The 12,339-nt window shown below is 41.4% G+C and overlaps 1 protein-coding gene across 3 annotated transcripts in view; it reads right to left on the reverse strand.

Moving 5' to 3' along the window:
- Dennd5b (DENN domain containing 5B) overlaps nt 1-12,339 on the reverse strand; it is a 135,731-nt gene that overhangs the window by 19,732 nt on the left and 103,660 nt on the right. For all 3 annotated transcript variants that reach the window (XM_059256423.1, XM_059256422.1, XM_059256421.1), the window contains 3 exons: nt 8,604-8,685; nt 5,334-5,462; nt 2,569-2,690 (listed from right to left, as the gene is read on the reverse strand). In XM_059256423.1, the coding sequence (XP_059112406.1) occupies nt 2,569-2,690; nt 5,334-5,462; nt 8,604-8,685 (333 nt within the window). The remainder of the gene's footprint in view (nt 1-2,568; nt 2,691-5,333; nt 5,463-8,603; nt 8,686-12,339) is intronic.

A 12,339-nucleotide genomic window follows, 5' to 3' on the forward strand; every position in this document is an offset into this window, starting at 1 on the left:
GGTGCAATGTAACCCACAGTGGGCTGGGCCCTCCTCCGTCAATTTACAATCAAGGGGGGGGGGCAGAAGAAAAAACAAAACCCTAACAGACACGCCTATAGGCTAATAGGATCTGGGTAAGTCCTCAACTGAGACTCCCTTCTTCGGGAGTATAAAGCTGCCAGTTAAAGTAACCAGGGTGCTTACCTCTTGGTGGACAAGCCCAGTTCAGCATCGGTTTCTGCTTTAAGAATTTACCCAGGAGGCTGGAGAGATGGCTCAGTGGTTAAGAGTACAGGCTGCTTTTCCAGAGGACCTGGGTTCAATTCCCAGCACTTACACAGCAGCTCACAACTGTAACTCCAGTTCGAGGGGATCTGACACCATCACACCAATTCTTGCCCTGACTTCCTTCAATGATAGACTGTAACCTCTAAGCTGGAATAAGCTCTTTCCTCTCCTAGTTTGCCTTTGGTCATGGTATTTGTCACGGCCACAGAGAGGAAACTAGGACACCAGAGTATTTCTTTATACATTCCAAAGCCTCAACTGAAAGTTTCTCAGATAAAGAGAAACCTACAGACACAGAATATTTAGACGTTCTTAGGCATTTTACAACTGTGTATGTGATGTGCCTGTGTGAGTGTTGGTACATGTGTGTTATGGCTCATGTACATAGGTTAGAGGACAAGTCTCAGAATTGGTTTTCTTTCCTCCTTTTCAAAGGTGCCAGGGACTGAACTCAGGTTACTGGGATTGTGTACAAAGCACCTTTTTCTGCTGAGACATCTTGCTAGTTGTTTGTTTGTTTGTTTTGAGACTTGATTTATGTATCTCACTCTGGCCTTGAAAATAGCTGAGAATGACCATGTTTTTAGCCATTTTAAGTGACCTTTCTTTTCTTTTACAATCTTTAAAAAAAAACATTTGTGTGTGTGTGTGTGTGTGTGTGTGTGTGTGTGTGTGTGTGTGTGTATGTATACGCGTGCGCTCGCATGTGCCTATACTTGTCACCTCGGTGCATGTGTAAAGCTCAGAGGACAACTTCTGGGTATCGTATCTTTCTAGTTAAACTCAGGTTGTCAGGCTTTGGGGCAAACGCCCTCACCCCCTGAGCTATCTTGCTGGCTCCCCCTTTCTTTTGAGACAGAACTTTCCTGTGTAGGCTAGGCAAGCCTTGAATTTTTGATCTTCTTGCCTTAGCAGGGTTTATAAGAGCTACATGCCCAGTCTTCAGACTTTTTCTTTTGATTTTTTGAGACAGGGTTTCTCTGTGTAGCCTTGGTTCTACTTGAACTCGCTCTGTAGACCAGGCTGGCCTCCGCTTCCCGAGTGCTGGGATTAAAGGCGTGTGCTACCACTGCCTTTCTAGACCTTTTTTTAAAACACTGCTAGGGATTAAACCCATAGTTTCACACAAGGTAGGCAAGAGCACTACAACTGAGTTATAGTTTTACCTTTAACAACTTAGATTCTTATACATGTACTAACTGAATGAACAATTATTAGGTTATTACTTATTATAGACATTTTAAGTTGGCCCTATTAATGCCCACCCCAACACCAGAGACCAGAAATCAAAGCCTGCATAATTCTAGCTAGTGAAATGGCAGTGATGTTTACTGAGATTTTGGAGACTGCAGCTCTATGCATTTCTCATTTGTTCTAGGTAACATTTTCTGTCACAGATTGGGTTTTGTGGAGAGCAGATGCTGAGACAGAAATGAGCATACACGGTGCTTGCCCCTAGGATCAACCTGTGAAGAGGAAATCAAGATGGATAGCGAAATGTTGAGCTTTGCTGAGGTCTCAACAAAGCCTTCCACTGCTACAGTGAGCTGTGAGATAGTCCTTTGATTAGGACGCAGGTTGGTTCTGGCAGGAACTAACAGGCCAGGATAGGTTCCTTCTCCCCCCACACCCCTCACCCGGCCCCCCATAGGGTTTCTCTGTGTAGCCCCGGCTGTTCTGGAACTTACTCTGTAGACCAGGCTAGCCTCAAACTCAGATATCTGCCTGCCTCTGCCTCATTAGTGCTGGGATTGAAGGTGTGTGTCACCACCTGGCTAGGGTAATTCTTTTAGTGAGGCATTTGCATAGGCTGGCAGCAGAGGGCTGGGGAAGTCTCCCACATTCCTAAATGGAGACTGAGGGGTCATCAGTATCCTCCATGTATTATGATAGATTTCACTTTTGGAAATATGAATACTTTTATTCCAAAGTGACTTGAGAACATCCCCACCCCTCAGGTTTTTTTTTTTGTTTGTTTGTTTGTTTTATTTTTGAGAAAAGGTCAGGATATACAGCCCACACTCACTGGTTTTGAACTACTGGCAATTTTCTTGTTTCAGCCTCCTGAGTGTGCGGATTACAAGTATTTGCCACCATGCCTGCTCACCTGGAAACTGTTCACTTAAGAGTCAATTCTCGCCGGGCGGTGGTGGCGCACGCCTTTAATCCCAGCACTCAGGAGGCAGAGCCAGGCGGATCTCTGTGAGTTCGAGGCCAGCCTGGGCTACCAAGGCGCAAAGCTACACAGAGAAACCCTGTCTCGAAAAACCAAAAAAAGAGTCAATTCTCCACACTTACTGATAGTGGTGAACACACTGGTAAAGCAGAAATAGTCCACAGCGTTGAGGGACAGCAGATGGTAGAGAAACTGCTCTCTTTCTTCTTCACAACGTAGAAAAGCATAACGCTTATAAAGCTTCCTGAAAAAGGTTAAGACAAGCACAAAATAGCAGTTACAATATTCATTCTTAAAACTCATGATTTAGAATTAATAGCTTCTGAGCCTGTGAGCTGGTTCAGTGGGTAAAGGCACTTACTGCCAACTCTCATGACCTGAGACCCACATGGGGGAAGGAGAGAACACAACATCCAGGAACATCCATAGGTTATCCTCTGATTTCCACACATGTACTGTGGTGCTTGTATACATGCATTTGAGCAAAATAAAAAACTAAAGATCAACTAATCAAACAAACAAAAGACCCCTCAAACCTGGGGCTGGAGAGGTAGTGAAGTGGTTAAGAGCACTGACTGCTTTCCAAGATATGGATTTGATTCCTAGCACAAACATGGCATTTCATAACTGTAATTCCAGTCCCAGGGAGTTGGGCATTCTCTTATGACCTCTTGTGGCACTGTAAACATGTGGGGCACACACACACACATCAAACACTTACTTCACCATGCAGGTGCTGGGATCTGAACTCAGGAGTGCTGGAAGAGCTGTACTCTTAAGTGCTGAACCATCCCTCTAGCCCCTTCTACTTTGTTTATTTTTGAGTGTTTCCATTGGACCTGGAGTCCACTGATTCAGCTAGAATGGCTGGTTTGTGCACCACCCCTTCCACACCAAGGTGGGATTACAGGCTTGTGCTACCACATATGGCTTTTCTCTGTGTAGGTGCTAGGGATTTGAACTTGGGTCCTCATGCTCACATGGCAGGCATTTAACTGAATAAGCCATTTCTTCTGCTTCCATTTTTATTTTAATTATGCAGTCCAGGCTGGTCTCAAACTTGTTATATTGCCAAGGATTATCTTGAATTTCTGGTCCTCCTGTCTACAACTTTAGAGTGCTGGGATTATAGGTATGTACCATCATATCTCATTTAATCGGTGCTAGGGACCAAACACATGACTTCATGTATGCTAGGCAAGCATTCTACCAAGTGAGTTACAGCTTAAGCCCTTATACTATTTTTTTTTTTTTAAATCAAACCTACTCTTTGGAAATTAAGATTCATCCTAAGCTTGGAGTGGTAGCATATCCTTTGTTCTGGCACTCAGGAGGCTGAAGGAGGCAGATTTCTGTCAGTTTGAGGTCTGCCTGATCTAAGTGAGTTCCAGGACAGCCAAGGCTATATAGTAAGACCCCATTTCAAACAAAACAAAACAAAACAAAACACTCATTCTAAAATGTTCCAGGGTGACATATGTGAATGTGAATACAAACAGCACTGGTTACCATGATAGGCCCGACAGAAAGCCATGTCTTTGCAAACCTTTGCTCTTGAGAATGTTAACTTCTTGGCTTTCAAGTAAGTTCTAATGTTCTTATCATTTAAACAGATTTCTTGCCAGGCGTGTTGGCTCACACCTTTAATCCTAGCACTCAGGAGGCAGAAGCAGGTAGATCTCCATGAGTTCAAGTCCAGCTTGTTCTACATAGTGAGTTTCAGGACAGCCAGAGCTACATAGTGAGATTCTATGTAGCTCCAGAAAATAAAAAATAAATAAATGGATTTTTTAAAAATAAGGACAGAAACTATCAAACTGGTAAACAGTTAACTGACTTGCAAGTGACTAGTTTCCTGAATCTAAACTGTAAAAGTAACTATTAGAAAGACTCTACCTTCCTGTTCTACTCTACTTGTTTTTTTTTTTTTTTTTTTTTTTTTTTTTTTTTTGTTTTGGTTTTTTGAGACAGGGTTTCTCTGTGTAGCTTTGTGCCTTTCCTGGGACTCACTTGGTAGCCCAGGCTGGCCTCGAACTCACAGAGATCCGCCTGGCTCTGCCTCCCGAGTGCTGGGATTAAAGGCGTGCGCCACCACCGCCCGGCTCTACTTGTTTTAAACTAAATCTCTATTGTTCTATTTTATCAATAAAGACTTGGGAGCCAGATGCTGGGGTGAAAACCTGCTAGTTCAGAGAAGCAGAGAAAGCACCCATCTGACCTTCCTCCTCCACTGCCGTACCAGAAAGACAGCTTTCCCCTACACTGTCTAAAACAAACAAACACACAGACAACCCCCTCCAGCTGGATATCCTTCCCTTCTACTTCCTGTGCATCTCTGTCCATCCTCCTGATTCCCGCTTACTCTCTATGGTTTCTTTCGTGTCAACTGGTTGCTTGCTCCACCTCTTGACCTAAGGTTGATTTTGTTTAGTCCTGTTTACAATATTCAAGCAGAAAGCTCTTGGATTAAAGGTGTGTGCTACAGTTAGAAACAGGTTTTTCTAGTAAATAACACAATCTCTGGATTCACAGTGTGATTAAATATCCTGCAACAACTTTTTTTTTTTTTGGGTTTTTCGAGACAGGGTTTCTCTGTGTAGCTTTGAGCCTCTCCTAGAACTCACTTGGTAGCCCAGGCTGGCCTCGAACTCACAGAGATCCGCCTGGCTCTGCCTCCCGAGTGCTGGGATTAAAGGCGTGCATACCACCGGTCAGCTTTTTTTTTTTTTTTTTTTGGACAAAGATATTTTCTAAAGCACACCTGTTATAAAGAATGCACATGTTCATGAATCAGGATTTATGATGAAAGTGCTAGTTTGTCAGTTTATTTAATTTCCTTTGTAAGCACAAGTCACAGAAACAAATGTCTTGAAAAGCAGAGTCTTACTTGGTCAGTGGTTGGTTAGAGAGCAACTGCTTGAGATGCTGAGACAAAAGCTTCTTTTCTAGAGACAATCTTATCCATGCCCGGGCTCGGCCAACATCAGTCTTGATCTCACTCATGTTTTGAACATGCCTAAAAATCAGTACCAACAAGAAAAATTCTTTTGCATTTAAATACATTTTGTTTTTAGACAACCTATATGAAATGATTTTTCTTTAAACAACGTATCCCATTCAATTCAAATAAATCACAGTCAAAATAAAAGCTCAAAATGACATCAGTCCCCTTTTTTTTGACATCAGTGTCTTTTTTTTTTTTTTGAGACAGGGTTTCTCTGTGTAGTCCTGGGTGTCCTGGATCTCACTCTGTAGCCCAGGCTGGCCTCAAACTCACAAAGATCCCCCTGTCTCTGACTCCCGAGTGCTGAGATTAAAGGTGAGTGACACCACCACCCAGTTTAGTCCCCTTTGTCCTAAGTCCTGGTGTTACATGATGACAAGCAATACCCAGTCATGGGGAGGAAGATAGGCCAAAAATTACTGTCCAACTTGTTAACATTTTTCCATTTCTAAATTACCCTTAAAGAAAGTCATATACAGGATCACACCATCTTTACAGTAGTTTAGGAGAGCAACCATGCCATCTAGATTCATGTTTTTACAAATAAAAAACTGATAACTATTGAAATTAGCAAGGTTGTGCTTAATTTGCTCTTTATCCCCAGTCATAAAAGACTAGGAGAGATTTTTTAAGGATAACTTTAAGCTAGAAAAGAACCAAAAAGTATTAACTATACTGGGCCCAGAAAAGTTCTTTTATATTTTTAGATGAATAATGGGTAATACACATTTTTTTGTTGTTGTTTAATTTTTGAGACAGGGTCTCACTATTTAGCCCTAGCTGGCCTAGGACTCATCATGTAGGCCAGGTTGGCCTCAAACTCACAGATCCATTTACCTCAGCCCCCAAGAGCTGGGATTAAAGGCATATTTCACTATGCCTAGCCTGGGTAATATATTTTTTTGTTTGTTGGTTAGCTTTGTTTTTCGAGACAGAGTTTCTCTGTATAGCCTTGCCTGTCCTGGAACTCTTTGTAGACCAGGTTGGCCTAAAACTCAGAGATCTGCCTGTCTCTGCCTCCTGAGTGCTGGGATTAAAGGCATTCATCACCACTGCTGTTAACACACATTTGAGGGCAGTTTAAGGCTTCAGAGATTTCACCTGAATCTGAGATTTAGTTGCACATCAGAAATGACACTTCATTGGGTGTGGTGGTACATGCCTGTAATCCCAGCATTCAGGAAGCAGAGGCAAGCAGATCTCTAAGAGTTCCAGGCTAGCCAAGAAAATAAAAACAAAACCATTTGATAGTCAAATTGCATTTTGTTTGTTCTGAATATTTAATTGTGTGTGCATATGGAGGTGGAGGGTATATCTTTGCACATGAGTTCAGGTGTTCGAAGACCCCAAGAAGACAGTGTTAGATTACCTGGAACTAGAGTCACAGACATTGCAAGCTGCCTTGACACGGGTGCGGGGAACCAAGCTCAGGTCCTCTGCAAGAACACTATAGATTGGGGCTGAGAGCACTGACTGCCTCTCCAGAGGACCTGGGTTCAATTCCCAGCTCCAACAAGGCGGCTCACAGCTGTCTGTAACTCCAGTTCCAAGGGACCTGACACCTCACCCTGACATACACACAGGCAAAACACCAATGCACATAAAATAAAAATCAATCAATAAATTAAAATTTACACACACACACACACACACACACACACACACGCATTCACACATATATGAACACACACACAAATTACACCAATAAAGTATACCTTTAAAGGAAAGTTGTAAGTGGCTTTTAGTTTTTTTTTTGTTTTGAGACAGGGTCTCTCTAATTTGGCCCTGGCTGTCCTAGAACTCATTATGTAGACCAGGCTGGTCTCAAACTCACAGAGATCCCCTGCTTCTACTTCCAAGTGTTGGGATCAAAGACACATACCACCACAAAAGGTACAAAAGTCTTCCCCCCCCCTTATTTTATATTTTTTTCTCAAGATTTATTTTATGTGCATTGGTGTTTTGCCTGCATGTATGTCTGTGTGAGGATATATCATATTCCCTAGAACTGGAGTTATAGACAGTTGTGAGCTGCCATGTGGGTAGGCAATTGAACCCAGGTTCAATTCTAGAAAGAGCAGCCAATGCTCTTAACTGCTTAGCCATCTCCCTAGCCTGGGAACAAAATGTCATTAAGTATTACAGTTACTTTATATTCTATGTACACACATTTTAAACTCTCATATCTTAAGTGTTGACTAAATATTGTGTTTAAAATGTTTATAAGAAAAAAGCCTCACCTTTTTCATTCATTTTTTTTTTTTGACAGAGTTTCTCTGTGTTGTAATAGCCCCAGTTGTCCTGAAATTTGCCTTGTAGACCAGGTGGCCTTGAACTCATAGAGACCCACCTGCCTCTGCCTCCCAGATTCTTGGACTAAATGTGTGTGCCACCACTCCATGGCAAGAAATTGGAATTCAATATTTGTACTTTTAAAGCTATATCTTGCTGGGCAGTGGTGGTGCACACCTTTAGTCCCAGCACTTGGAGGCAGGCGGATCTGAGTTTGAGGCCAGCCTGGTCTACAGAGTGAGTTCCAGAACAGCAGGACTACATAGAGAAACCCTGTCTCTAAAAACAAACAAACAAAACATAAAAAAATGTATCTTTCTGAGACCAATTTTTCTAAGCCACCTGTTATTTATATTTTTTTGATCTATATCTACAGATAACATGCATTTAAGAGATTTTTCAAAGAGAAGTTATAGTTTAGAGCTGTTTTAGAAAACTTCTTCCCCAATTGCATCTTCCTTTTTACTTAATGTCAGAAAAAACACCAAAACAGTACAATAGAAAACAAATAAAAGTTAGGCAGAGAGACGGCTGTGCAGTTAAAGGCACTTGTTGCTCTTCACGCGCGCTCAGCTCTCAGTGCCCACGTGGTAGCTCACAACCATTCCCTAACTCTGGTTTCAGGAGATCCAATTCCCTCCTCTGAACTCCGTGGGCGCCAGGCATGCACAGGGTTTACATATATGTAAGGTCAAACACTAACATCCATAAGATAAAATAAAAACAAATAAAGAACCACATTTATAATCACGAAAATACTTTCTTCAGGACATATAAACAAAAGGTATAGTTATAATCGCTCGAGCAATTTAGGGGAAAGCTACACAGTTGTCACCATTCGTCAGCATGTGTAACAAATACCTCATGTCTTGAATAAGAGAGACCCTGAGTGTTGGTAACATAACTCCTGAGTCAGATTTTCTTCTTTCTGGTCCAAGGGCAACTATGTAGAAAAATATTAGCATAGTATTAGGAAAATAACAGTAAGAATTTATACTTTAATTTTTAAATTCTTTCAAGACAGATCTTTCTGCTGTAACCCTGGCTGGCCTTGAAATCAGAGACCCACCTGCCTCTGCCTCCCAAGTGCTGTGATTGAAAGGGTGTACCACCATGCTTGGCCTATTCATACACTTTTAAAATAAATTTTTAAAAATTTCTGAGATTGCTGAGTGGTGGTGGTATAGGACAATCTCTGTGAGTTTAAGGCCAGTCTGGTCTACAGAGTGAGTTCCAGGACATCCAACGCTACGTACAGAGAAACCCTGTCTCAAAAAACCAAAAACAAACAAAAAATTCTGAGATTACAATGTAAATATACCACTTCCCTCTATACCCTCCCATATGCACCCTCCATTCCCCACGCCTCTGCTCTCTTTCAGATTCATGGCCTCCTTTGTCATAGATATGTGTATGTATACATATTTCTAAATACAAAAATACGACCTGCTCAGTCTGTATAATGTTACTTGTATGCATGTTTTTAGGGCTGACCATTTAGTATTAATACTTTTCTTAACACAGTAAACAGGTGTGTTCTTTCTAAACAAGCTGTGGCTATATTTGGAAATTTAAAACTAATATTTTTATGAAAGTACATCTAGCAAATAATGCAATATGTGCAAATTCTGGTCACGAGGGTAAGCCATTTAGCTATTCATTCTCATAGTGCCGGATAACTACTCAAAGGCAATGTTGAGAAGTTAAGCTATTAAGTATGTGAGAGCCTTCATCTCTGGACTTACCAACTAGAAAACTATTTATGGCTTTTTTGAGACAATGTCTCATGTATCCAAGGCTGTCCTCTAACTCTGAATGCTAGGACTACATGTATGTGATACTATGCCTTGTTGATGTGATTCTGGGGATTGAACATGCTCAGCCCAGAAAACATTTAATGTTTAAACTTTGGAAGATTTCTTTCTTTTCTTTTTTGTTGTTTTTTTTGAGATAGGGTTTCTCTGTGTAACAGCTCTGGCTGTCCTGGAACTTGCTTCATAGACCAGGCCTGCCTCTGCCTCCTGAGGGTTAGGTTTAAAAGCTGCCACCATGCCCAGCTTTTTTTTTTTTTTTTTTTTTTTTTAAATTTAATATAACTGTTCTGGCTCTTTAGGCTGGTAAATTCCTCCTTCAAAGTTCAGAATCCTAACTACAATATAGATATCATGCAAAGTGAGTATTTAAATTGAGTTTATAAGGTATATGAGTGATTTTTATTTCTTCCCTTCTTTCTTTTTAATTTTGAGACAGGGTATCACTCTATATCCTTGGCTGTCCTGGAACTCACTATGTAGTTCAGGCTGGCTCAACTCACATAGCTCTATTTCCCTTGGCCTCTCAAATGTTAAGATTAAAAGTGTGCAGCATCATCGTGTTTGGTGAGTAATTTTCTTATAAATTAAATGCTTAAATGCTACATTTACTTCACTTTATTAAAACCTTTAAAAATTAGATTGATTATAAGTGAGAGTGTTTTGCCTTCATGTATATATGTACACCATGTGCATGTTTGGCATGTGTTTGGTCCATGGAGGTCAGAAGAGGGTATCAACTGGAGATAAGGATGGTTGTGAACCATCATGTGGTTTCTGGAAATCAAACCCAGGTCTGTGGTGATATTTTGTTTGTGCTCTAACAAATTAATCTTGCCTGGAGATCAGAGTATGGAAGTCTGAGGATTTGGCAAAGGTAAGAAGTCTCTCTAGTGGCTGGCTCCTTTACTTTTCTGATCTTTCAGCATTTACATCAATATCTGACTCCAGGTTTTTATTATTAAAACCAATTAGAATTCGGGCTATACAGGTCCTCTAGAAGAGCAACAAGTGTTCCTAACTGTTGAGCTCTTTCTCCAGTTCCACAGCTAACATTTATGGAAGAAGGACAGTGACTTATGGAGAATCACGCACACAGCCACTGGCCATGACGGGGTAACAGATGTTCAGTCTCACTTCTGATGAGATAGGATGGATTTTTTTTTCCCCTGAGACAGGGTTTCTCTGTGTAGTTTTGGAGCCTGTCCTGGATCTCACTCTGTAGACCAGGCTGGCCTCGAACTCACAGAGATCTGCCTGGCTCTGCCTCCCAAGTGCTGGGATTAAAGGCGTGCGCCACCACCGCCCGGCCTTGATGGAATTTTGTACCCTTTCTTCATTTCCATTTTCTCTTCTGTAAACGGAAACTAAACTGAAGCACCACATTTAGCAAATACACGGATGGAACTTAAAATGTGGATTTTGCTTTATATTATAGCTAAATTTTTCTCATGTTTTAGATCCACTAAAGAAGCGAGGATACAATACTGGAACAGATGCTTGTCTCCTGCCCATGACACCAAGGAAGAGTCAGTGAAAATTTTAGTGTATTAGATCTTTATGTTTTTGGTGCTTGGTGAAATAGCTGGGCTCCTATCTAGCAGGTGTAAATGACAAGGAGGCTCTAGAGGGTGGTTAGGCCAGTCTATCCATGCAAGGTGGGAGTGAACAGGCAGATTAGGGAGGACATTTTCTTCTTTTCTTTTCCCCTGAGTCAGGGTCTCTCTACATAGACCTGGCTATCTTAGAACTCATTATGTAGATCAGGCTGTCCTTGAATTCACAGAGATCCACCTGCCTCTTCCTTCTAAATGCTGGAATTAAAGGGATGTGCCACAACATCTGGTTTAAGGAAGGTAGTTTTCAAACTGGTACTTTAAAGACTAATCTCTTTGATACTCAGGGAAGTAATGCACACTGAGGAAATTTCAGGGAATATGATAGAATTATCTTCCTATTGAGACCATCCTAGCTTAAGTGTGTTATTAAAGTGAATTAATCTTTGGGGGTAGAAAGTCAAATGGCTCAGAGAATGACTGATGATTCCACATGGCAACATAAAATATAGCCACAAAATAGTAAGAGAAACAGTATAGTGGCACACACCTGTATTCCCAGCATTTGGAAGGTGGAGGCAGAAGGATCAATTCAAAGTCATCTTTGGCAACAATAAATTCTGTTTCAACAAACAAACAAAACTAAACAAAACCACAACCTCAAAACAAAATGCTGAGAAGTGGGAGAAGGTTATGAAGCAGAAGGAAAGAGTTGAAACTATAATCAGCAAGTTGGCTAGAGGGAACCAACAGAGGACCCAGAGAGCTTACTCGATCTCATAACAAAAAGGCGGTCTGGAGGTACAGCTTGGTGACAGAGTGCTTGTATACTATGTGTGAGGCCTGGGTACAACCCTAGCACCAAAACAAATAAATTAAGCAATAATGATAAAGCCTTTAATAAAGCAGCTTCCACAATGGGTGTCCTATAGGTATAGGAACTATTAATTTGGACAGGAAATGTGCCCCCCCAAATTGTGTTTATGGCTTAGCCCTCAATACAGTGTTCACATGTGGCATGACATCTGGAAGGTGCTGAATCATCTGGACTCTAGCCTAATCAGTGATCAGTTCACTGATGGACTTACAGCCTGATGGCATTGGGAGGTGGCAGAAACCAGAAGGTGCAGCCAATGACCTGGTCAAGCAGGACATTGAGAACATGCCTTTGAAGGGTATACTTGGTCCTAGCTCCACCTCTGTTCCCTGGCAGCCCTGAAGTGGGCAATG

The sequence above is a fragment of the Peromyscus eremicus genome, chromosome 3, assembly GCF_949786415.1.
Source record: "Peromyscus eremicus chromosome 3, PerEre_H2_v1, whole genome shotgun sequence".
Lineage (NCBI taxonomy): Eukaryota > Metazoa > Chordata > Mammalia > Rodentia > Cricetidae > Peromyscus > Peromyscus eremicus.